Source organism: Dunckerocampus dactyliophorus, chromosome 6, assembly GCF_027744805.1.
Source record: "Dunckerocampus dactyliophorus isolate RoL2022-P2 chromosome 6, RoL_Ddac_1.1, whole genome shotgun sequence".
NCBI lineage: Eukaryota > Metazoa > Chordata > Actinopteri > Syngnathiformes > Syngnathidae > Dunckerocampus > Dunckerocampus dactyliophorus.
Genome location: NC_072824.1, coordinates 26551225 through 26578922, shown reverse-complemented (window position 1 = coordinate 26578922; position 27698 = coordinate 26551225). Strand labels below are relative to the sequence as shown.

Sequence of the window (27698 nt, the reverse complement as noted above, 5' to 3'; positions counted from 1 at the left end):
CAAACCAATCAAAGAGGTCAAAGGCCTGACTACTGCACCATTTTTCTGACTGACACACACACACACACATGAACAAGAGAACATTCCACAGCAGCAAAGAGTGGGCCGGCGTGGACATCCTGAGGAAACAACACTGACTTCCTGTCAAATTAAGCCAAGCCGTCGGCTGCTCGAAGTGATAACCGATGCCGTTCGTCACTGAGTGGCTGAGGTAGAGCGCCACCTTCGTGCCACCCCGCCTCCCAACCACATCCTTAATCCAAATCAACACCCATAAGTCGCAAATCCATCAGGATCCAGGATCATTGGCAGGATCATTGGAGATCCCTCAGACAGAATGGATTACTTTCTACTGCTGCTTACTTCCATGCTCGCATCCAATTGTAAGCCTGACTCATCTCACTGGATGGAGGAAGGTCATTGATTTGTCTCTAATCAGTTGCTCTTTTGTCCTTCTTCAAGACTTTCATCTTTGGAGAGGGGTGGGCGCACAGCAGGGTAAGCACATTCCGCCTTACATGCAGCGTGTTTTATGAACACGGACCGTGATTCTCGAAAATAACATATCCACCATAAAAGGCTTTTAACCACACCGACGTGGATGAGCTTCTATTGCATGAGACGGGTCCACGTTAGGAGATTCTGTCACAGGGAAAACGTTGTTTAGTAGATCACCGAAGGTTCATTCAAAGGAGACAAAATTAGGAACCGAAAACAGCAAACGTAAGGCAAGATTCACCATTAGCAGGTATACTTGCAGAGTGTCCACCTATCAGAACACGTGTTCCTTTGGTTTTTCTTGATGGCACGACTTCAAATCTGTTGTCATCCCCCAAAAAAGAATAAATCCCTTTTTATCAGAGCTTTGGGATTGGTGGAGCAGTTGCAGGAGGAGGCTGTGAGAGAACATGTCAGCCAGTGGTGTCACAGTCTTTGTTAGCATGCAGATGGAACATTTGACTCCGTCCTCATCAGCCGAGGCCTTTATGGGTTTGTTATTGCCTTCTTTCTTATTTGACACAGGTGGTTTGTTAAAGAACAGTTGACTTCCCAGCAAATGTGCTCCTTGCATGCAAATTTTCCATCAGTAAGGAACAATTCTCTCTGACTGGCCTGTTAGTCTTGACCGTTATCAAAAATAGCGTGTTTTCTAGGGTTGTCCGATAAATTGATGACATAAAAATGCGATATCAGCCTACATCAGTATCGTTCTGAAAGCCGAAATATAGCGCTTTTACCGTCAACTTTAACAACATATACAGGTAGTTAATACTATGTCAACATTAACAACATATACAGGTAGTTAATACTATACCAACATTAACAACATATACAGGTAGTTAATACTATACCAACATTAACAACATATACAGGTAGTTAATACTATGCCAACATTAACAACATATACAGGTAGTTAATACTATGCCAACATTAACAACATATACAGGTAGTTAATACTATGTCAACATTAACAACATATACAGGTAGTTAATACTATGTCAACATTAACAACATATACAGGTAGTTAATCTTATACCAACATTAACAACATATACAGGTAGTTAATACTATGCTGCTCACAAGCCTATGAGGAAGACGTAACTACTGTATTTGCATAGCAAGCAGACTAATTATAGAGCTCACAACTGAAGTATCAGCTGGGGGGGGGTTACAATTCCACGTACCATTCTTACTCACAGTGTTTTAAAAAAAAAAAAAAGAGCTAAATAAAAAACATCACACAACAACGTAATAGGTGGATAACAACAGACAAGGCACTGCCATAATCTACAACTATGTGAGCCCTAAACATGTAACTTAGCAGCCTTTTACAACAACAGTACAGCAAAGCACGCTCGGAAACCGGAAGCGCCGTTGCCAAAACCGTACACGTAACGCCGCCGCATCAAGCGCTGAGCCTTACGTCAGCATCGCCGCCATATTGGATGTGGCAAGGCTGCGCTGTAAGTGAATAGAAATGAATGTACTTACTTTCGTAAAGCGCCTTCCTACCAAGAAATTAAAGTTAATGCCTCTCGTTCGTACATTCACACACGCACTAATATACTTGGGAAGCAGTTCGGCACCTAAAACAATGTATTTGATCTTCTCATGCGGCTAAGATAAGAGCTTTATTGATCCCATTGAGTAGTTTTAATGCAATAAGAATATAAAATAAGAACATGAAAGTTATCAATCAAAATAATAATCAGCAAATTCATGTATTTTAAAAAATACCCCTTGAACTAAAACAAATTAAATCATTCCAAAGTAACATAACTCAAGGCACAAGAAACACAAATGTATTCTTATAAAAAAATGTAATACATGAACGATCTACTCAGAGATGGGTGGAGTAGCCAACACAACTGTACTCATTTAAGAGTATTGTTACTTTACAACAATTTTACTCAAGAAAACATATGCAATGTTACACACTGTATCGGTATTGGTTGATATTGGAATCGGAAATTGAGAGTTGGACAACATCGGCAATATCAGTTATCAGCAAAAAAGCCAATATCGGACGTCCCTCGTGTTTTCAGTTAAAGTTGAAAATGTACGCCTAAATTTTCTCTGTCCTTAATGTACTCTGATCACAAAGTGTCCTTGTTAGCAGCCTGCTAAGACAGCCCTGTCGCCCATCTATGATGTCATCAGCATTTGTCTGTAGTTTTTGTACACTAATACAGTTATGCCACAAGTCTCAAATGTGTTTACACAAAACATGTTTCTATGGTTTTGCAATTTTAGTTTTACATCAAACAATTGCAATTCTAAATACATACAAGTATAAATGGCAAATGAAAGGGAGAAATCCTATTTTAAGGTTACTTTTACCTTCATTGAAGACATGATTGTTGACAAAGACACAATATGGCAGCGAGATCAACACAGACACCACCTTCATGTTTTTCCATGAGTTATTTCTAGAATTCAATAGTGTTTATCACCGTCTTTATCAAAATGCTGGTACTTGCAATTTTCTTTGGCTGTATTTTGGGTTATTTTGCAGTTGTGATCAAAAGAAAAGCAGAGACTTAAGGTGAGGTGTCACCTATTGAGCATGTTTGGGATGCTCTGAGGCAAATGGTGGTCACACCAGATACTGACTGGTTTTGCCACATCTTTCCAAAATATGTGTAGACGCAAAGAAATACATCACAGTCAAATAGCAAATAGCAACGTTTTTCAATCTACATTTTTAATAAACGTGTGTTGGGGGATTTTTTCTGTGATCCAGATCACAGACCAATACCTAACCTTCTTTTTCCTTCCAGGATTCAAGAGAAAGCATGCACGAGCTCAAAAATGTCATGTTAAATGATCCAACTAAGAGTAGGTTCGCTTAATAAATCATCTAATGATGTTTTAAATTATTATTTACCATACAGGGTTCACTATAAGAGACATCAGCATATCTCTTGAGCCCGGTTCTGATGTGACGCGGGGCACCAACGTGACCGTGAGGTGTCAGGCGCTGGTCAGCAGCTCAGGCACAGACACGCTGAGTCGCGAGTACACAATCTACAAGGACGGCATCACAGTGTACACAAAGACCATCGGCAGCCCAGACGACCTCCTGTACCGGCTGCCTGATGCCAGAGTGTCCAACACGGGCAAGTACAAGTGTAAGATCAACATCGAAGGCAGGACCATGACCAGCGAGACCAAGAAACTGACAGTAACAGGTAACTCATTTTGGAAAGTCCCCACTCATTCTAAGCCAAGATGATTCAACTTAGTTCCGAGTCGATGTCTTGTAATTTCATCTTCTGTTCAAGTAATGTGCTCTCGTGACAATGTGGTGGGGAATTATATAAACACTCAGCGCTCTTATGGTTGCCATTTTCCCTCGTCTGGATATCATTCTCCCACATTTACCGTCACATCCCAATGTCAGTGCTGCATATTCCTGTGAGGCAAATCAGTGAGTCGATGTAACGCTCATTCTGGGCACACAGCTTGATGTCATCCATGTGGAGGAGGCGGCTGATCGTTGTTCCACTTTGGAACCGATGCCCAAAGCCACTCTCGGTTATGATCTGACTGAGGGGGTTCAGGCCTATGCAGAACAGCAGCGAGGACAGAGCACCTTCTTGGAATGTGCCACATTTGTTGCTCCAATGTGCAGTTGACTTGGAGAACTCATTGAGTTCCTGATGAAGGTTTTTAGCGTCCTGTTGATGTTATACAGTCTCGTAACCCTTCTAGTGGTGGTATAGATATTTCTTTGTGTGCGTCTGTCTGACTTCCTGGTTCCGCCAGCTCTCTGTCCAGGAGCAGATTGCCATCAGCCCTGTCATTCAAACAGTCTTTTCATGTGCCAAACATGAGCTGTGACCAGGAAAAAGAATCAGCACAGTTGTTGATCTTCATTCTGTGTCTGCTAGATAACCTTTATTTTGTCTTAGTTTGGAGGTTTTATGGTAAATTCCAATTTTAGTTTTTGAAGTCACGTCAGACAGTGAAGTAGTACTGTTGCTTTCCTGTTATGTAGCCCTCGAACTTGATACATTTCTTCATTCTGCAGGTCTGTCAACACCACAGCTTCATTTTAACAAGGGTGTGGTCAGTGAGGGGGAGGAGCTAACAGCCAGATGCTCAGCACCAGGCGAGACAGGTTCTATCATATTCTACTTCTACGACGACTCCAAGGAGATCCTGGAGGAGCGGGTCAACTCCAACCTGTCAGAGGTCAAACTTCACTTCAGCAGCGTTGGCATCCATAAGCTGTCCTGTTCCTACACCATCCTGGTGACGCCGTACTATTTCAAGTCCAACAAAAGTCAACCGCTCACACTTTCAGTCAAAGGTGAGGCAGACTTTGAAAGTTCTCGTCTTTGCAAAATGTCGACGTCTTCTCCATGTTGGTCCAACTTGTTTCCATAGAGCTTTTCATCATGCCGGTTTTGGAGATTTTCCCTAACAACAATATCTATGAAGGAGACAGGCTTGACATCTTGTGCACCATCAGAAACCCTGTGTACAACTCTGGACAAGTCCGCCTCTACCTGAGCCGAGGGACCCAGCTTCTCAGCAGGGGGGACACCAACGTCAACCACAGTATGATCGCATTGGCCAAGGACTCTGAGGAGTTTGAGTGCAGACTGGAAATGGGAAACGTCATCAAGGTTGACACAAAAAAGGTTCCGGTCACCGGTAAGCCATTGGATTTATACTGTATGTTGACACTATAGTGATATCACTGCTGATATCACTGCTGATGTCACTGCTGTTTCATTGTTTCCACAGAGCTGTTCTCAGTGCCCACTCTGACCATGTTTCCCAGAGAAGTCTTTCAAAAGGACAACATGACTCTAACCTGTAGAAGTAACAGCTATGCTTCAGAGAGGCTACACAGGGACAAGTTGACTTACAGTTTAGATCCGCCAGGAAGCCTTGTGATCCCAAAGAGCACTGGGGTCTTTTTTGTCAAGGCTCTACTCTACGATTTCAACTACACTTGCACAGCTCAGGCCAAGGGCATCCGCAAGCACAGCAAACCACTGACGGTCCGTCCTAAAGGTGAGCATGCACTCTTCTTACATACAGTCGCCCCTCCTTCATTGAAAAACCCGACCACGATAAGTGGATTTCTGCCATGGGGGATTCAATATTAATCAAGTGAATATTTTTGTAACGGATGTCAGCCAGTGTGGCTGCGCACGTGTACGTTGATAAACCTCACTCCCTCGACCTTGAGAGCTGCACTGAGCGTTGGGTTGACAGTCCGGTCTTATGGCCCAGCAGTCAGCGCTCTCATCTCCTATTCCAAAGGTCCTGTGTTTGAAACAGGCTGGTTACATTTGAAGTGATGGGATAGAAAACCTGTTTACCATCTTCTAAATACAGTTTTTAACATTATTAGAGTCCGCTAGACATGAAATAACACCAATATAGGCACCTTTACATTTGTATTACCCAATATAGTAAATATGATCAGAGAAAATAAGACATAAATGAGATAACAGACTCACACGTTAGCAGTTCCCTCTTTTTTTCTGGACAGCGTACTTCCTGCGGTGGCTGTTGTCTCATCAATATATTGCAGTGGCGGTTTTAAATGGCTTTACACTCGTATTGCCCAATATTGTAGACATAGGAGTAAATAAGCCATTTAAGACATCAATGAAAGACCTGCTTGTGTGTGTCACAGTAAATGTATTCCCTGGGGGACCTTAGTGGCGGGCAGGAAGCGAAGTTGGGTGGTGAGCTTTAGTTTGTCGTGGTTTATGGCCCCAATAATTATGATTATTATGTTATTATTATTGTGCCTGCCTCACTAGTTCAACCCCCCCCCCCCCTTCCCCATCCACCCCTTTTTTTGTGGTGTGTTCTGCTCACCTCAGACTCTTTACTTCCTCAACGTCAGAACTAAAAATCAATTCATTTTGCCTTTGAACATAACTGAAGTGAACTTCAAAGGTTTGTAAAAAGATGTTTTTTCTTGGTTTCTTTTCTCAAGCTGCTGCACCTCCCCCTGAATTCCTCCCAACGGAGGTCGCCTGATCTTGACCACTCTAATCGACCGTAAATTATACATTTCAAACGCTGGATATTCCTGCATTTTTAGACACTTGATTAAAAACTTAATTAAATCAGCAGATATTCCTTCATTAATATCTCTCCTCTTTCTTGTGGCATTTCCACGGAGAAGAAACCACATGAAAATGCAGAGTACTCATTGGCACGCAACAATTTACAGTGCACTACTCAAACTATGGCTCAGCTACGAATAGTAGAATTGGGCTTCATTGTAAATAACCAAGGCAACGTAATTACTACAAATGCGTATTAGTTGAAAGACTGACTATATGACTTTATATGACGTATTTCTATGTGTGCTATGAAAAAAACCCATATAGTTTTATAGCAACACCACCGCATAGCAAAGTGTGATGAGCTAGCATCCAGGACAGGGACTGGAAAAATAGTGCTTGAATTTCATGCCATTTTTTATTGAATTTAGCAGCATGTTGTTGTGGTTGTCCACTTCAGTAACCGTCTCAGCGCCAAGGATCGCAGTGGTTGGAAGGGCGGTGCTGGGGAGACCCTTCAAGGTCCTTTGTCGGTCGGACATAGGCAGCCTGCCCATAAACTACACCCTTTTTAAGGAGTACGATCAGCTGAGCACAGCCAGTGTCAAACTCCCGTTTGAGCAAGCGCTCTTCACCGTCACCATCGACCAGCCGGACGAAATCAACAAGTTCATGTGCGAGGCAAAGAACAGTCGGAAGGAGGCTCCACTCAGCAAAAGACTGGATGCTGCTGTTGTTGGTAAATATTCTTTAGTACTGTATAAGTATGTTTCACTCCACATTCACAGTCAAATACAGTAATAGATGAATGGAGAGGGGGTTATGCTCGAGTAGTTGATACTGCCATGACTGTGGCCCAGTGCGCATAGCAGGTTCCATAAAGGCATGCTTGGGTGTTTATGTGGAACTACTTAAGAGCCAGAACCTCAACCCCGGCAAACACTTTTAGACTAAACTAGAAAAAGTCGAAATTTGCGGAAAGTACGGGTGAATGCTGAAGAGATTAACTAAAATGCTGCACGTAAAATGTGTAATTATGGGAGAAGTCGGGATTTGTGGGAATTGGAAAACCGTCAGCCTGAATGTTTTGATGCTGGAATGGTTTGAGTAGGTTGAGGAATGTGGAAAAATCACATTCAGTTGGAAGTTTTCGGATGAAAAATGCAATATTCTATGAAAACCCTGAAGTTTTGGAATGTGGCAGATAGAGCAGCTGAATGTTTGGAATGAGCTGATTATGCTGTTGTTGGAAAAAAATAATACTTCACAGAACTGAATTGAATGCGTTAGGAAATGTGGAAGCATTAGGAGTTCTTAAGATCTAATGAAATTTGTGTTTGGAAAAGTGGAAATTTTGGGATGTAAAAAATTCTTGTCATGAATATTTTAATGCTGGAATGGGTTAACAAATGTGGGGAAAATGTAATTCATTTTGATGGCAATTTTTCGGATGTAAAATGCTTAACTGCGAGGAAAACGTATGAAAAAAATCTTGTCAGAATCTCGTGAATGAGATTAGTGTTTTTCATGTTGGAATGCTTTGAGTCCCCTTCATTTTTGTGGGAATGTTGCCGCAAAAAATGTGGAGTTTTGGAAAATATGGTCATTTTTGGGAATGTGTCAATGCATGGCGGGGATGAGCTGAACATTGTGATGGTGAAGTGGTTTGAATGGGTTGAAAAATGTGGAAGTAGTTGAGCGTCGACAAAGAGAGCGAAATAAAAATAATACTGGAAGAATTTTGATATAGAGTAACATATGTGTGAATGGTCTGCAACATAACTAGAAAAGAAGTCTTCCACCACTGGCCGCTCACCTCACAAATGTTCTTCTGGATGAACAGAATGCTAGGGTGTTAGCTGCTAGGGTGTTAGCTGCTCGTGTGTTAGCTGCTAGGGTGTTACCTGCTAGGGTGTTAGCTGCTAGGGTGTTAGCTGCTAGGGTGTTCCACCTCCATGGATTCCCAATGAAAGTACATCAATTCTGCTAGGTATGGTTTGGTGTTCCCACTTTGAACCAAACACTGCTGTATATTCTCTTCTATAATGGAGCCTTTGTTTAATGTCCCCTTCCTTTGTCCTCAGTGCCTTTGTCACATCCCGTCCTCACCGTCATCCCCAACTTGCCAGAAATTGCTGAAGGAGACCATGTCCACATGGTATGTGGTGTTAAAGGCACCCCACCCATCACTTTTAAGTGGTACTATGATGGCAACGATCAGCCAGTCTTCACCACCACCTCAGACAAGAACAATACAGACTACCAGATCCAAGCGCTGTCCAAAGAGCAAGGTGGTACCTACTATTGTGAAGCCATCAATTACGCCAACAACGTGGTCCGCAGTGCACCGGTTATCATCGAGGGTGAGAGTGATGTTTCTTTACATGAACAACGATTCACACGTCCCACAGAAAATGACCTGGTTGGTCAAAACACAAAACTATATTTCTTGATTTGTTTTCTTACCTAATTTCATATTGTTTCATTCATTGACTTAATCTGCAGTCAACACTTTAGATGTGGAAAATGTAGTTGTTATTTTTTTCAACCCTGCACTCCCTCTCAGTTTTGACTTTTCTACCTTTCATCGCCGCATGAGCCATCCAACTACGAAACACAAAAGTATGCATTTAATTACAATTCACCCACAAGCAAATTGATTTCATATGTTGATTGACTGCACACCGTATATTCCTTTTCGGCCAAATGTAACTATGGTTCCTGGACCTAAAAGGGTTCTGTGGCCGATTGTGCTTTGCATTTGACCAGCTCAAAGTAGCGATTGGTTTGTTCCTCCAAAATATCCAGGAACGTCATTTCAGGCCCAGTTCGCGGGCCCAAACATGCCTAGTCCTGGGTTAAAGTTCCTGCAGTGGACCAGGGGCTTTACTGTACGTTGTCTTGACTTTGTTCTCACTGTGGCTGTTTCTGCAGTGCGCCTGGCCTTGTGGAAGAAAGCGCTGATCGTTGGCTTCTGTCTGCTGGTGGTGTCGGTGCTGGTGGTGGTGTGTGTGCTGTGCTTCAGGTCCAAGAGAGGTAGAGAGACCTACGCTCTTCCAGAAACTCACACCTCCTTAGTTTGACTTCTTGTGACGCAACCTTCTCCCGCCCGCATCCTCCTGCTACTCTCACCTCTCCTCTTTTATTGTAGGCAAAAGGGAGGCTGCTGCTGAATTGTCAGTGTGAGTTGGCGCCACTACTTGCTTCCTCTTAATGTAACGGATGATGTGTAGCTGCGTTAGTCGCAGTGTATGCGCAGTGTTAGATGGCTGGGATGAGGCTCTGGATGTCTTTCAATTCACACACGTCAGTACTTACACTCGGCCTTTTCAGTGCACGAGTGCGCTCCCACTGAGACGTACAGCAAAATGCAGCGCACTCTCAATACCTGGATGTTGCACTCCACTCCTTTTTAAAGGTGAATTGCAAACATTCGAGTTAGTCCCTTTCTTTCCGCTACGTACCCAAGATGGTGACCATTGAGGGGGGCAAGTGTCCATCACTCCGCATTTTTGGTGCAACATTGGGGTACTGAGAGCGCACTGCATTTTGTCATACTTCTCTGTGTGAACGCACTCATGCGCTCAAAAGTCTAAGTGGAATTGCACAAATTGAGACACAAGTTCTATTTAAGATGGAATACTTCCATAAGTACAATTCGATGAGTACACTGTGTACTTAGTTCCTGAGTGTAGCGCTGTCCCAAATCCATTACTGTTTGTCTTCGCCTGTTAATGTCAGGTGTAAGTAAGGAAGAGCGCGAATGGAGACACACTCACGGTGTGCACAGTACACTTATTGAAGTATACTTAAGGAAGTATTGCATTTGAGACATGGCATCTGTTTTTGGTGACCCTATCCCAAGTGAACAGCTCTGACTGCAGGCACGAGAACACCAAGAAAACATTAAGACCCAATCTAAATGTGTGCTGTGTTGTGTGTGCTACTTGAACAAAAGTACTGGGACAACTACAAGATCTAACGAAATATAGAACCAAGCTCCTTTATGTTGGGGCTCAAAAATGTTGACGTGTGGCTGTGGGATGTCTTCTCACATTGAACGTGCTGACTCACAATCCCGTCTAGTTTATCCATGAAGGCGTTTGATGAGGTTGAGTGCTGGTTAGCATGTCAGCCTCACGGTCAGGAGTCTCTATTGGAAGTCTGCATGTTCTCCCCATGCTTGCATGGGTTTTCTCCGGGTAGTCTGGCGTCTTCCCTCCCACAGCCCAAACACGTTAGGCTAAATGGAGATTCTAAGTCAGGGGTGTCCAAAGTGTGGTTTGTAACTACATTTTGTAGAATTTGCTTTTAAAAAACAATTGGCGTAATGCAAGGAGAAAAGGTTGAAACTTTGATACAGTGGAAGCCGTTTATGTCAAGAGCCCGTTTGTGTCAACCGACTCATCAAGTCCCGGTCCACCGTGTTTTTTTATTGCTAAAAAGTGCCTGCTGAAGTCGACGTTGACATTCAGTACATGTGTAACGGATGCCAGCTGTGCTAGAGTATGCCGATAAACCTCATTCCCTGACGCATTAAGAGTTGGGTTGGGCATCGTTTGAATTTGAACAATTCTGTTTCCAATTCCGAATCCTCGTTTCGATTCCGGTTCTTAACGATTCTAGTAATCTATCTAAGGGTCATCAAAGTTTACGTGGTTTAAATGAGGGCGCTAACCAGAGTTCTTTTTTTTGATGAATTGTCCCAACTTCTCCATGAATTGTTGAATGATATGAACTTTTTTTTTAATCAACTTTACTATGAATTTCTCACAGGGCGATTTTCAACCAGTGTATAAATACCAAACATTTAACTTCAGCATAATTGTGATGAAGTTTCTTTCTACGAGAGTACACAAAAGATGTTTACTTTTGAAAAGCGAATGAAAAAAACATTTCCGCATTTGCTGTTTATGTGTTGTGAGTGAGTGTTGATGCTGCAGCCACTTAAACATGCACAATCCAACAAGCTGTAAAGGATTTATCTATGACAAGTGCACGGGCTAATGTTGTCACTCAGCACTGGTATACTTTGTTTGCTGCCTCAATGTTGGTGTCAGCTATTTTTTAAGACACCTATATTTTGTTATAAGTAAACAGGATGTAGCCGATGGAGCTCTTATTTTGAAGGCCAGAAGTGTGTTGTGCGGGTTGCGAAGGTGTCTTGCCTGGCTGTGCACAGGAATAAACTTACCTCCTAGGGCCGTATCTCACGTCCTTTATTATCCCAACCTTCCACATCAGCACATCAGTCGTCATTTATTGTTTGACTTCCCTCATTCTGGCTGCTTGTAGGAAGTCCGACGTAGCGCCTCAAAGACGAGGTATCGGTGTTATTTCCACACCGTCAATCCGGAGGTCTTCAATCACGTTGACCCTCTTTTGCATGATATTGTTTTGCAAATGTTGCAACCGATCACTCTTTTTTTTTTTTTTTTTTTATGATGGTAAGCCCAACTTTTTAGCCGCTTCTTCTTCGTTGGTGTTCAAGGCTATGTGTGAGGTGAGCATCGAAACTAGGAATCAAAATTTTAAAAAATGTGAACGACCCTGGGAGAATCGCAATGTTAGTCCCGGTTCCCATCGATACTCGAGACTCGATGCCCAACCCTACTAAGAGTTGACAGCTCGGGCTTCTAGCTCCATTGCTAGTACTCTTGACTGTCATTCTGCTGACCCTGGTTCGAGCTTGGGCGGAACGTGGGGCGGCAGGATCAGGCGGCTTACACCACTATGGTCCACCACTTTTGTCAACATAAAATGTAAGACCTAAAGGGGTCAGCTCCATGAAAAATGATCAGTTTATGTTGATGCGTTGTAGTATTGTTAACTTCATCATAATTGCTCATGCGTTGCTGCAAAAGCAGATTTGTGGTGATGTCAGAATCAATAAAACAAAGGAAGAAGGGTGGGAGCGGCAACAGGAAAGCTTTGGACCACAGGTACTTTCGTCTTTGGCGGGAGACTTTTCAGCCGTTCTTTCATCGTCCTTTCTGCAGCTGACAAAATGCACACGTTTAAATTTTGCACAAATTTTGCACAAACTGCCCTAGGTTCAAAAAATCGTTCTCATCACCCCTTTTCCTTACATGTCTGGCTAAAATCACAGGTAAAAGTGCACGCAGTGTGTAGTTTTGGTTATGTCGACAACTGCTTATGTCAACAACCGCTTATGTTGAGCCAGTGACGTGAGCCAATCCAAATAATGTCGACTTAAATGGGTTCCACTGTAGTAATAACAGTAATTATAATATGCTGTCACTTGTAAAAACACAAAGATGACACAAACTGTTGCCTTTAAATATAGAAATTGTATTTTATCCTTTTTTTTTTACCAAATTAAAATATCAAAATGTCCCCGCATCCTTTGATTTGTCACCCCTGCTTTTCATTGTCCATAGGTGTGTGAATGTGTGTGAATATGTGTTGGAATGGTTATTTGTACATGGTAGACAGGTGACCTGTCCAGGGTGTCCAGCTCACCTGTGACTTTAAAGGCAACAAGTGCTGAAGAAAATGACTGGATAGACGGATAATCATAAAGATTCGGGGGAAACTACTGTAAAGAGTTGACCCTAAACCACGGTGAACGAATGACTTATCATAGATGTGTCTCAATACTTTTGTCCAGATAGTGTACCACACCCTTTTTTAGAGCGTAAAAAGGGCCAGACTATATTTGGTGTCTTTGTAGATGAAAATAATGGCTATACTGTATGTCTGCTCTTCAGGCAACCAGAAGCGTACTTTGAGCTGTCTAACTGTGATAAGATCAGCCAATATCTCAACACTAGTTTTGTGTGTACTTTGTGTGTTGATGTTTTACATGTTTGAGCCAAATGAGAGAGAGAGAAAGCGAGAGATTTTACTGCCATGGTGACCACACATGGATTGGGACCGCCAGGAGAAAAGTTACTTTTAAAAGCGCCAGACTCAGTGGTTGCTTTGGTAACTGCTGTTTGAAGCATGTATACTGTAAATATACACGTGCTACGCATCCATGTAACCAGAAGAATGTCAGCTAAAAGCTCAACCAAACCAATTTTAGGAAAACAGAAGACAATTTAAACTACAAATACTACTTCAATGGGTGAACGCCGAAAGCAAACAAGCAGTCTGAGACCAGCACGGGTCATGAATCATTTCATAAACAAAACACTAAAGTAACAAACTTAGCGCAAGCATTCCTCTACCGCTAAAACAGACGGAACGAGCATTCATTTACTCTAGATATTGCACATTTTCGCATCTAAAGTAACCATCAGTCATTCTTGACTGTCATACTAAGATCATCCACGTCGACCTTGTACATACACACAAAAATGTTATTTTTTTTTTTATGTTTTTCAAGCAAGCCTCTCAAGCCCAATGTTGAAGAGGTTAAAAGCACCTGTCTTTATAGATAATTCTCTATTGAATCCAATGTATTTATATATATATTTATATTTTGTTTATAGTTTATGCTTTTTGTGTTTTAAGGAGATTAAAAGTTGCTCATTTAAAGAAAAGCCGTCTCGTGGGAGCAGGTCATCCAGGAGCCAATAATGTGACTGTGTACTGTGGCATGGCTACTTTGAGTGATAATACACGTAATGTGGGGGTGCGAGGCAGGATTGGAACCGCACATGAAGTGCTTATGCACACTATAAACCTTGCACTCCAACCTGCCTCTGTGTTCCCAGCATCACGCGCTGGTGACATGTGTCAGTGTGTTTCAATGAACCACTGAAGCCGAAGTAATTCTACATTCTTATTCCGCCTTGTTTTTTCAATTCTTGCTTTTAAAAATCGTTGAAGATGTATGTCGTATTGTCATTCCGTCCTGGTAAAAACGTTCAAATAAGTCGGTAAAGCTTCCAAATTTCTTAAGACATTCATGCCCCACGGTATAAAAACCGCTTTGGATCTTTGGGAAAGTGCGTTCACGTTGAAACAAACTACTTTCCTCCTCAACGGGCTACAACATGTAAAATCTCATGTACACTTGTGGTCGTCAGACTTTTATTTGGAAGACTTTAAGCTATTAGAGTTCTTTCCGTTGACTTTTTTCTCACCGTTTCTCAGAAAGCCTTCAAGCCCTAAATCAGATGACTCTTTAACAGTGAGTCTAACCCGTGACACAGAGGTCTATAACGAAGCCCCAGGTAGCTGCTTTTGTTGTGTTTTTTACTGTTTTCCTGTGTTCCACTGCCTGTCTTCATCGGTCATTGTTACAACCATAAGTCCTTTCATAGCATGATGTGTGTGGTAGCCATCGCGATCCATCCTCACTCCATCATCCATGTTCTAATATGCATGCCGGGGTCATGTTGTTGTAAGTTCACCAACTTTTAAGTGCAACCGTCTGTTTTGTTGTTGATGTCATGCTCAGTGTCACGCCAGAGTGTGTCGTCCCTGACATTTTCAATGCACAGGGTGTCCCTAAAGTCTGGACATGCAATATACACACAAAATCTACATACATTCCAACGATGCTCTGATCCAATATTTAGCATCAGTCCTGAACAAATTGACTGGTTTTGATATCAGACAAAATATATATTGTATATAACCCCTCCAATCCCATCCAAAAGCACAAAATATGATGTAAATGCTCTATTTAACGTTGTGCTACGTGCCCATAAATGCAGCACATTGACTTATAAGCCACACTGAATGTGAAGTAGCTCGTTGTGTTCTGGATGCACATCGGAATTCCTTATAGATTTGTTTTCAGACTCGCATTTAAACTTTCACTGTTTTTTGGGGGGGGTTGAAGGTTTAAATAAAAATGTGCACTATTGCAGAGCTTGAGTCATGTTGTGGGCAATATAATTTCTTCCTTGAGGGGAGCAGAACATTCCTTACACAGTTTGAACGTGGTTTGTACTAGTCTATTAAGCAAAGTACATGCATCCATATCGATTACTCTCATGAGAAAAGTAGGTATCGGTATCAGCAGATATACAGCATCGCTGTATCAGTATTAATCTTGAAATAGTAGTATTGAGTCATACCTAATACATTTCATTTAGTTAATGAATAATAAATAAATTATTTAAAAAACTAAACACATCAAAATCTATTATATATAATACATCTAATAATAAAGACAGCATTTACATAAAATACAAATATGTTGGAAATTAACCAATTGAATTCAAAAGAAGAAAATTTTTATATGATATTGTTAACTTATATTGTGTATATTCCATTAAAATATGTATACCATAAATTCCAGTGTATAAGCCGCACCCACTAAATGTAGGGGAAAAAACTGATTTGTAAATATATAAGCCACACCGGACTATAAGCCAGCACATGTCCACGTTATAAAATGGCATATTATGGTGCGCACGAGTCCGTGAGGACCAGGCAGCTCTTTATTTAACAGGAGCCAATCATGAGCTTTGAAAAAACTCACAACGAGCTTGTCAACCCATTGGAAATTGTAGGAGGTCATTACTCAATATACGGGGTCATCTTACAAAGAACACTAAACTCATCACACAGCAACTTAACACTCAAAAGATCGACCTAATAAATATACAAACATGTAACAATACGACTTGAAAAAACACCGTACTTTTAAAAAAGTTTTCCCTTAATGCATTTCGTCTGAGTAAAGCATTTCATTGAAGGACAAGCGACATAGAAAATGGATGGATGGATGGATGGATGGATGGATGGATGCCATTCATTGTAGTCACCAATGAAGGCATTGCTCAGATTCAATGCATTATGGGAACATTTTAAAAGAGTTGTTTTTTTATTGGTACATGTTTGTATATTTCTCAGGTATATCTTTTGAGTGTTAAGTTGCTGTGTGAAGAGTTTAGTGTTCTTTGTAAGATGACAACATGATTCAGGCTGTTACATTGTTATACTGTTAAATAATAAATAAATAAATAATAAATAAATAATGACCTCCTGCCATTTCCAATGGGTTGGCAAGCTTGTCGTGAGTGCATTGATAGCTCGTGATTGGCTCGCGAGTGAGATGTCACAAGATTAGAATTTAGCCTTGTATTAGCCGCACAGCTGTATAAGCAGCAGGGTTCAAGAAAAGTTTAAGAAAAAAGTAGCGGGTTATACACCGGAAATTAAGGTATATATTTTTTCAAATAATTCTACAGGGTGTCCGCGAAGTCTCTTTACAACTAGAAAAATATGACAAAAGCAATTGATGAGATATGTTAATCAGATTTGTTCTATTCATTTGATTGTGTTAATAAATTTGTGAAACTGCAAAGGGACATTATGGACATAATCTATGCAATATGTGTCCAGACTTTTGGGACAAGTTGTACATTGTCTCTTGGTGTATTCCTGCGGTAACTAAATTTCCTGCAGGCAGGTGTCTCTGCAAGCGGATAAACATGATTGACTTACCAAAGTGTTGCTTAGAGCGCCCATTATGATCTTGTTCCAGGCGGAGTGCCACGCTATGATGGCATGGAGGGGAGGGCGACCAATGGGACACGAGCTAGCGCCGTGTCGCTTCCCACTGACATCAGCAACAGGAGCAGCTTCAGTATTCCAGCCACAGTGTAGAGATACCCTGCTTTGCAAGGGACGGGGAGTCTTTCTGTTAAGAAAATACAGCGTTTCAAACAACACCGGAAAAGGAAACTAACGAAATAACTCGCCTCCTGCTGCTCCCTCTCCCCTCCCCCTGCAATCTAGATGGTCTTTGTTTTGTGTTTTAATTTAACATCACTGTCGTTGTCCTGTCCTTCTTTGTTTGCATGTGTGTCCGCTGTTTCATGTTTTGGATGTCTGTGCATCGTTGTTGGATTTGCACATGCATTTTATCACCATTGTAGGAAATGTGTGTATATAATTTGGTTGATTCCTTGACTTGCTCAGATCTTCTTAGAATAAAAAAAATGTTTCTATTTAGAAGTGTGTCATCACCATTCATTTTGCTGCAGATACTGCGTCTGACATTTTGTAAATTCAAGTTGCTAAAACCAATCCAATGTAGGTGAATAGATGCAAAACTATGTGAACAAAACATTCATTTCTTAGCTTGGTAAAGTGGTACTTGGTAAAGTGTCAAAAGTATATAGTGTAATATCTAACAATGTATCTCATTAATAATGAATACATTTTATTTTGTCGATATACCGAGGGCCGCTAAAAAAAATCAAGCTGCAGGCCGACACTGTGGTCTGTACTATCATACGCACTTGCACCAAAACAGGAATACCAGCAAACCTAACACTAAATATCCCAAAAAGGAATGCACAACAGCAACTTCCTTTGTGAAATGAAACAATGGGGTCTGCCAGAAGCATCCGACGTTGACACAAAGCAGGCTTTGTCGGTTTGAATTTGCGTAACGTGCAGAGGAAATTAATCCCCCAAGCTTTGTTGAAGATGTATGAGATTACATTACCAGCTGGGAAAAAGCAATGCAGATGTTTGGACCACAACAGATTGTAAGGAAGAAGATTTAACTCGTAAACAACACTTTAAATGACTTTCGCTCATGAAATCCCTAACATTTTGGAGGGGTTGTCATGTGACAGTCATGTGAGTGTCACATGACAGTCACATGACAATTACAATTCAACTGTTTATTACAATTACAATTACAATTCAACAATTCAACAATTCAACAATTCAACTATTACAATTCAACTGTTTCTACTATTGGACCGCATGGGGGCCTTGTGGTTAGCATGTTGGCCACACAGTCAGGTCATCTCGAGGATGTGGGTTCGAATCTCCATTGGACATCTCTGTGTGAAGTCTGCATGTTCTCCCTGTGCGTGTGGGTTTTCTCCAGGTGCTGCCGCATTCAAAAAATATGCATGTCAGGTTAATTAGCGACTCCAAATTGTCCATACGTATGAATATGTGCCCTGGGGACCAGTCCAAGGTGTACCTTGCCTCTCGCCCAAAGTCGGCTGGGATAGACTCCAGCATACCCCCGCGACTCTAATGAGGATTAAGCAGCATATAAAGTGGATCTTGAATTAATGAATATAAAACACGCTAGAAAATATTGCTGTCTGTGTTTTAGCCTTAAAAGCCTGACGTGACGTATTTGTCACATTGGCAAAAATGCTAAGACACTGTCTAACACTGCTTCGATGATTTTTAATGACAACAATAAACACCCAGACATTTGCAATTCAACATTCGCAGCACTGCAAATTTGCACATTTTTGGTACAAAAGCTTTGTTTTTCTCCAAAAATAAAAAAAAAATTTCCGCAGAAAAAAAAAATCATTCACCGAAAGTCGGTAATAATTTACAAATCTGTTCATCGATCATCTTACATTATCATTCATTATTGTTCTTTTTTTAATTGATTAATTATTGTTGAATGTGTTCAGTAAGTGTAGTTATCGTAGCAAGTAGAAGTAGTTCTTAGTCCAGTGGTCCCTTGTTTGTCGCGGGGGATAGGTTCCCAAAATAGCCTACAATAAGTGAAATCCGTGAAGTAGCCAACTTTATTTGTTTACAGTTATTATATATGTTTTAAGGCTGTAAAACCCCTCACAATACACTTTATACACTCTTCTCAGACAGGCATTAACATTTTGTCACATTTTGAACACTGAGTTCAAATTGCGTTAGAATTTTAATGATCAATCTACTAGGTTGGATACAAGAAATTATGAAGCGACTCACGCGTATTCACCCCTCTCACCGTGCTTCGTCCTGGCACCCTCTACTGGTAGCAGTAGCAAACACAATAACAGACACATACAACAGAGCACCGATAGATCGCTCTAATACACCACAAGGACACACAACACAATGCGCGTTCATACGGTGTTAAAAAAAAGCTAAAATTGCGCTTTAAAAAATCTGCTAATCCGTGAAAGGTGAACCGCCGTGTAGCGAGGGAACACTGTAGTACTAATAGTTTTTGTTATTGTTAAACACACACACACATTTTGTCACTTTGCCTTCATGCTAACAAATGAATCCCCGCAGGCTTTTGTTCACATTGACGAGATGATGAACGCTTCACAAATAATCATTTCATGTTTACACCTGTGTCATTGGAAAGCTTAATTACGGTACCTGCTGTCATGTGTCTTTATATGTTCTCCCTGCGGCATGTATTCAGTCCAACTGTTGTACATTGGATATGTTTAGGTGACTGTGTCTCACTGTGTGCATGTGTTTTCCCACACAGGGAAGGTGGACAGGGTGGACATCAGTGTGTGGAGTGAGCGACCACCTCAGGCAGGTAAGCACGTCACACCACTACCACCGTTAAAGCCCGGAGGACTTTATGCACTTGAAGCGACCAATGCTTTTATACGTTGTGAACTGACTGTCCTTTATTCAAATAAAATCCGCAATGGATGTCAAGACCACTCATCGTGCCCAGTAAAACAACACAAACAAAAACAAAAAGGAAAAACCTTATATTGGCATATCATTCTCAATTTAAAAAGGAAAAAAAGATATCAGCTGACGGGGTAAGGATGATGATGATCAGCCCAGAATTACAAGGCTGGAGCTGGTTGATGATGTCAACGGAGCATCAAGAAAAGCATTAATAACACACCGTGCCATAATGGATTGAGATCCCGCAGTGCCCGCAAGATCCCCCCGCTCAAGAAGACGTGTGCAGACCCTTCTGAAGTTCGACAATCAACACCTGAGTGACTCAGACAAGGCTTGGGAGAATGCGAAGTGGTCACGTGAGATGAAAATAGAGCTCTTTGGCCTCTTTGTGAGGCAGTAAAACAAAGAAGTGCTTTGGGGATGTTTCTCCGACCACAATCCCTCCTGAGATGTGTGCAACCCTGCTGACCAGCTACAAGGAACGTCTGACCTCTGTGATTGACAACATCTATTATCTCAGCTGCTCACGTATTTTTTCCATTCACTGGACGTAACCCCCGAGAAAAGCAGGGATCTGCTGTATAGATTTGGGGCAATTAGGGCTATACTGTATACGGTACAGACACATGTACCCGTAGAAAGAACATTGCTGATGCAGCTTCATGAAAGAAGTGCGGCTGGTTGAGCGTGTTGACCTGTCCCCGTGTTCCCAATGCAGCCAATGACGAGGAGAGCAGCATGGTGTCCAATGAGCCTGACGTGGAGTACACCGAAGTGGTGCATCCTCAGCAAGCAGACCACTCCAGAGGTAATGAGTCCACCCCACCACTCTGCACAGTCCACCCCTCCCTTTATAATGTCTCCTTCTCACAAACATTTGCTAACATTCCCTTAGTTGATAAGAGAGCAACGCTTCCTGGGAGGGGCCTAATTACCCCTAATCGAGACATCTCCAGGTAGTCACTGTGGGATAACTGCTGGGACTTCCAGGACTGTTAAGATGCTATAAACAGGAAGGGTTGAGCTAATTGCTCAGCTGCTTTCTTTCTGCATTCATGTCTTGTGAGCTCGACATTGTTGAGTGTCTATTTTTGACTTTGTGTTCATGATATAATTATGCACGTTCAACACCGCCTGTTTGGACCGTGTTGCCTTTTGATGTCTAAATGTGTTGATTTTTGCATGAGCAGCTCCACCGAGAAAAGGCACGGAAACAGTTTACAGCGAACTCCAGAACTCCGCACTTGGTGAGTTGAACATTGTTCAAGGTCATTGCTCGGAGTGTTTTGTTGGTTTGTTGCAAACTACTGCAAGTTAAAAAGCCTTCGAAATTAAATTAAACTTGACAACTGAATGATTTTGAGTGCGATCCCAATATAATATACAGTACATACACTATTAAAAAAACAAAAAGTTTAATTAAATTATTTAATAATTTCATTAAATAACCATGGATTAAATATTTGACACATGTAATGATTTAAAACATCTGATAAAATACATCATTGAACAAAATAAATATGTTTTCCATCATATAAATTAATAATAAATTAAAATACATTTTATTATATGAATAAAATATATTAAAATGAATACAATAAATTATAAATAAGAAAATATTTACTTATATAGTTATAATCTATATTATAATATTTCTATAGTTTAGTTGTTGTTCTTTGATGCGTCCATAGGATACAGTATAGTATCCAGAAGATGGATGCAAACTAGCTCAATAAGATTTCTCATGAATCAGTTTATATTGTATTTAACTGTATTTGACCTTTCTGAACATGGTGTGATACAAATTCCGCAGGTGGGATTTTTTTATTTTAATTCGTAATGTTATGGCAACGTAAGGTGATGTAATTTGTCGTTTTTATGGCCGATTGCAGGATTCCAGCAGCAACCACTGCTAATGGGGATCCAAAAACAAATAAACAAAACAAAAAATGCATCACACAGCAAAATATAAATTTACATTAGGTGATAAAACGACAATAATTGAAATATGTCAAAGTAATAATGTAATGAGCAGTGTACTGTAGTTCAAAGGTGATAAATAGGCAAACGATGAGAAGTTGAACGAGGACAAACGTACCCAAACGGACTAAAATGATCACATCCTGTTACTCCTGGCAGAAACTTCCTGTTATTGGAAAAGCAGCCAGACGCTGGATATGTCTGTCAGGCAACCCTCTGTGTCCTAAGACTTCCTGTCCAACAAGTGACTAAAGAATTGTGCATTCTTGTAAGAATGTGGATTCCAATGACAGTCATAGAAGCTAATGGTGCCTTGTTCGCTTTTTGCGGTCAAACATGAGCGAGTCAGCACGGTCGGCTGCATCACCGTCACATGACTCATGAGTACCTCTGATGTCACACAATGAGTAAACACCTATCACCCTTTTCTCTGCAGGCGCTGCTGACCGTCACGATTATGTGAGTATGCTCCTTACTCCTTACGAGGGATGCTCCGATAGAAAGGCCAACGATCAGTGTCGGCCGATGTCCGTAAAAAGAAATCGCATGCTCGGCATGTGCTGATAAATGCCGTTCTGCGCCGATCACAAAAGCAGGTCACCTGTGGCTAGCACTATTGCAGCCCGCAGCGACCCTTTCGTGCAGTGTAGCGTCTTGTCCTAACTAACATCTTGGGCAGTGGGGTCCTCCCGCTTTCCTTCAAAACAAAAGCAATCATGTCTGCTGTGTGATCATCAGTCAAACGGCGTCTCATCCTCGGGAAGTTTCACGAGTGATGTATGTTGTCTCCAGAAAGTAAGTAAAATATGTTTTGGTCTAAATTCAAGTGATTTGATGGTTTCTTTTTTCATATCATACAGCCAGCAGCAGGGGAGCAGCCAGGAATTCTGGGTCCCGCAAAAAAAGAAATCACGTTGCAACCCCCCTTTATTAACGAATCTCTTTTAATTTTATAAGTAATGACCTCATTTTTGGGCCCTGGCAGTCAAGGGACCTTGGAATTGTCCTGCCTTTTCCCTTTTATACGGCACCCCTGGCCAACAGCACTCATCATAAATACATTGAAAAATGTATAATTAATCCACGTGATCGGTATCGGCCGATTTCAATCCTGGATGATCGGACCTGGCAGCATAAAACCCTGATCGGAGCATCCCTGCTCTTCACTATTCCTCTTGTCCTACTTGTTTCATCATCTCTTTTTTGCTACTTCGCTCAAGCTAAATTTCAACGTCAAACACAACACTGTTACATTTCTTAAATACAGTATAAACACAGCAAAACAAGATGCAAGGCGGATTTGGTAACAGCAAAAATAGGGGCTCATGGGAACGAGTCCAAACAAAAGGCGTAGCACATATGGGTTAGGGCACTGGTTGTACATTATAGCGATCTAATTTATCTTATTTCTTATGTATTGTGTAAAACTAAGACATGAATAACATCAAATTAAAAGCACAAAATGAATGCCGACCCACCATACAACAGTTCAACCCTGGAGTTTTTCCAGAGAGATTATTACATCGCTGTTTGACGTGTGTGGTCAAAGGCAGTGTGCTAGCATGAATTAACTTGAGACAAATGTGCACATTAGCACTCAATAAGTCATGAAAACTTACCTTTATGCATTCCCACATAGTATCAGCATTTGACACCAAATATGAGGTGAAAGAAAAATGGTAAAAATACAGTAGTAGTCGATCTGTGCGGCATATGAGATAAAGTTAGCACACGCACAATGGACGTGCGTCAAGTGAGACGGATGTAAGAGAGAGAATCCGGCCAATTTTCAAAATAAAACATTAAAAAAAATGAAAATTGAAAAATTATTTTTTTCTTTCTGTGCGGCCCGGTACCAAATGACTCACGGCCTGGTACCGGGCCGCGGTCCGGGGGTTGGGGACCATTGGGCTAAGGGATAAAACAATGCATCACAAAAGGTAAAAATACTTAACACCAAGAGGATGAGGAGGATGCGAAAAGTAGTGGCAGACAGTGTGTCATCAAGCAAAATCTCACGTGTTACATGGGGAAATTCTGCCCACAATGAGGACTACCAGGTACAGTATGACGGTACTGTTTGGTACCCAGTTCAATCTTTTGGCACAGGCAGAGTGGTGTTCTCCAGACAAATGGTCCTCCTATTATTATTAAACTAGTGTTGAATCAGAGAAACTGCACTCACTTGATTTTGAACTTCTTTTTTCACTTGTCATCCAGGTGCACGTGCAAATGCTCTGATTTGACTCCCCAAAAGATAGAACATGTACTGAAAACCTTTACACATACTTTTTTTTAAATATATATTTGAATTTGCGGATAAAAACGTACTATTCCTGAAGTGATCATGAAACTTGTTTTGTGCTGGCACACCGTGTTATTTTGCTCCACCTCAAATTCAAACTGCACCTAAAAGGAAAACTGCACTTTTGTATGCATGTGTGCGAGCTTCCCAGCATGCCTTGCGGGTTGTATATCAGTAATGCAGTCGTCCCTCCCCACATCGTGCTTCGAATTTCGCGGCTTAATTCGATCACGGTTTTCCAAAATATATTATTTAATAAATCATCTGTTTCGTGGTTGACTGCGGCTTATTTTTCGTCCAAAATTCTGAATATTTAAGCAAATGTTACTCATTTTTGGCCTAAATTAAGCATTTTCAAGCATAAACATGGCTAAATGATGAAAAATACAAATACAGTCTTGCCTTGTTTATAGCGGATAAATGAATTTCTGCAATATTAATATTAATAAATGGAATATTTTCATAGAGCATACAAAACCTGTTTTTAACTTTCTAAATACGGTTGTTAAAATTATTAGAGCTCTGTAGACATGAAATAACACCCCCATGGTCACCTTTACACTCCTATTATTCATTGTTTACCACACATTGCGCAACTCTTATGCTGCAGGGACTCCAGACGGCCGCTAGCTCAAGCAAATTGACGTTCTAGACATAGCAGCATGGCCCAGCTTTGATTAAAATGTCAAAAATAGACATCTTATGGGCCTTTCGCGGGTGGTCTTGGAACGTCTCCCCCACAAATGGCAAAGGTCAAACTTATCACCTTTTCTGGCTGTGTCTCACTTGGCAAACTTACATACTTAGGCTTAGTCTTGTCAGTGCATGAGGGCGGTAAAATGCAGCGCACTATGACTACCTGGATGTTGCACTCACAACGGTCAAAATGGTGAGTGTGCAGCGCTGGAGAGTTCCACCTCAATACTGTAGTTGCCATCGAGAGTAGGGATTAACTCATGTGGTTGCAATTCACCATTAAAAAGGAGAGAAGAAGAAGTGAGTCAATTTTCCGGTAAGTGCGCAACGAGAGTTGTGGATTTGGGATAGCACGACGCAATCAACATTTGCACACTCAACAAACTTAAGTACACAGGATACACTGTATAGTGTATAGTATTCCACTTGAGACACAAGATTAGTGTGAAACATCTCATCAAGCGTTGCAATCATCACACTACTACGACAACTATGACATAAAAATGCTTGGCTTGCCTCAGACCCTCCCAGTTTCAATGAGCCTCAGCAGGCTGATGATCCACAGCGAGGGGGAAACCGCCATCAGAGTTTCCAGACAAGAACAAAGCCATTTGGGCTGTGGCTTCCTTCCTTATCGGCCCCCACGATAAGCACTGTGCCTCATTGAAATGAGCTCAAGGCCCATCTCAGGCAGCATACTCACATTGTTTTTGTTTCTGGCTCCACCATGTATGTCCTTACATGGCGTTGATGAACCCCACTCAGACCAATCCGATGTACAGGGCTTAACAAATGTATTGCTGTATAACACCTGTCATAAAAATAAAAAAAAAAAAACAGGGGAATCTAACACAAACTAAAAGTGTTTGAAGCAAAAATGTCCTCATTTTTCACAAATAATGACCAAATATGTATCATTTTAACGGCTTCAGAGGCCAATGAGTGCAGTGTTGTTTGTGTATGTGCAGGGTTCCGTGGAGTACGCTGATCTGAATGGTGAACAAGCTAAGATGAATCATTGTCAGCCAGAACTCAACCACTGCCAGGACGTGCCAGTTCCAGTGGATTAGCATCAGTGGATCTTCATCACATGCTGTTCTGTTTCCACTTGCACCCACAAGCCTTGCACACCCTCCTGTAGTAGCGCACGCTTACTTTTCTATCAGTTACATCAGTGATTACTGTAAATATTTTTTAAATTGTAATAAAAGCACATCATTGCTGTACGTACTTTTTTCCTCTTCACGTATTGTTTTGAAGGCTAATGTCCTCAACCAAACAGCCAGCAAATTGGAGGAACGCAGCCACACAGACTCTAGGTTTCGACTCAGCGCAGACTTTAAACTGCTTACGACTCTTCCGTCAAGTAAAACCAAGTTTACGATCAACAATATTTGCCATGATTTTGTCTTCGAGTCGTCAAGTTTGTTGGATGCGCAGGACAAAAGGAATCCGCTTGTACACTGTGAGGTAACACTGCCACCTTGTGGACAACTGCCGTGGCGCAACATGTCTTGCCTTTGAACGCACTATAGGACTTTTACGGCCACTAAAAAAACGCACTTTGGAGATCGCTGCAATAAAGGTTCACATAAAAACACACAAAAAATATATATAAAAAAATAGATTTTGGAGATTGAACATTTACAGTATACAGTAAACACACTCCGCTTGAATCCCTTGTCTTACTAAATACAGTATAGGCATTTAAACATGTATTCTTGATGAATAGCGGAGAGGCAACAATAATTATCCTGCACTTTTATCCACTCCCTGAGATCTGGTAACTCAACAATAGTTGACTTTACATAATTCAGAGCAAAGAAAAGATGTTTATGTCCTAAATCCAGTGGACACATACAGTACTTAGAGTATAGGTTTGAATGGCTGAACACTTGTGTTGTACCTTGTGCTTCCTGCTGATGGCGCCACATTCAGGAGCACCAGAGCCACAAGCTGCACACCTCTCATCCACGTGCAAGTCTTCGTGATTTTTTTAAGTTTGCATTTACGCCCTGCGATGCCGCCTAAACATCCTGTACCTTTTCAGGATCTTGGCGGCAGAAAAAGGTAATGATGTTGCAGGATGTGATCCATGTAATCATGCTGAGACGTGGGGGCATGCGTGAGCTGGAAGGTGCTTGTCACTGCCGTCCTTCCGTACAGTAGAGAGCCGCAGTGCAGCACCAGCTGGAGAGCAGCAAGTCAAATGCATTAAAGGTATTTTTATGCTCTGCTGAATGAATGCATGAATTTGACTGCCAAGATGGAGAAATATATCCAAGCTCACCAGAAGGTGATCAGACTTTGGTTTGGTTTGGTTTGGTTTAGTTTATTTGAACATGAAGGTTACAATGGAATACATCTCATGAATCATTTTTTCACAGTTCTACATGTCCAAAAGGAGTAGGAAGAAGCAAAGCTTATTTAATCCTACCCCCCTTCCATTCTACATCTACAAGTAGTACAGTACATGTAGTTCACTTCCTGCGTTCCATGTCATGTTTTCTGTGATAGTCAGGATAACACATAATAGATAACGGTAAGACACCCCTCCAAAAGAAATATATATATATATATATATATATATATATATATATATATATATATATATATATATATATATATATATATACAATAATAATAATAATAATAGATAAAAAATAAATGCTTAAAATAAATATGAATAAAGAACAAAACTTTTTTTATAAACAATTTTTTTAAAAACAAAAAAAATAACAAACCTGACAGAACAATCATTGTGATGGTCAAGACTCTTCTGCCTTGTATTTAGCAAACATCAACTGCTTGTATTGTTTTTTGAATTTGCTCATCTCTGTACATTGTTTGAGTTCCTTACTCAATCCGTGCCATAGTTT

The 27698-nt window shown here is 41.1% G+C and overlaps 1 protein-coding gene across 9 annotated transcripts; it reads left to right on the top strand.

Annotated features, from left to right (window-relative positions):
* pecam1b (platelet and endothelial cell adhesion molecule 1b) lies at positions 1-26049 on the top strand. 9 transcript variants are annotated; one of them, XM_054779188.1, is made up of 16 exons: positions 1-383; positions 463-498; positions 3396-3692; positions 4535-4816; positions 4894-5163; positions 5257-5529; positions 7003-7281; positions 8627-8905; positions 9477-9578; positions 9694-9724; positions 14607-14686; positions 19681-19734; positions 20557-20646; positions 21029-21085; positions 22255-22277; positions 25788-26049. In XM_054779188.1, exons 1-16 carry the CDS (start codon positions 338-340, stop codon positions 25887-25889), a joined length of 2301 nt encoding a protein of 766 aa, XP_054635163.1. In that variant the 5' UTR covers positions 1-337; the 3' UTR covers positions 25890-26049. The 9 variants fall into 9 exon arrangements, 7 of the variants coding, with proteins under 7 accessions (XP_054635163.1, XP_054635164.1, XP_054635165.1 ...); XM_054779189.1 differs by having other exon boundaries at positions 2-383; positions 19681-19730; XM_054779190.1 differs by lacking the exons at positions 9694-9724; positions 14607-14686 and having other exon boundaries at positions 6-383.
* The last annotated feature ends 1649 nt before the right edge of the window (positions 26050-27698 follow it).

Coding starts and splice junctions, on each gene's coding strand:
- pecam1b (XM_054779188.1), top strand. CDS start 338: ATGGATTACTTTCTACTGCTGCTTACTTCCATGCTCGCATCCAATT. Junction 8,906..9,476: donor TGCACCGGTTATCATCGAGG/GTGAGAGTGATG, acceptor CTGTTTCTGCAG/TGCGCCTGGCCTTGTGGAAG. Junction 22,278..25,787: donor CTGCTGACCGTCACGATTAT/GTGAGTATGCTC, acceptor GTGTATGTGCAG/GGTTCCGTGGAGTACGCTGA.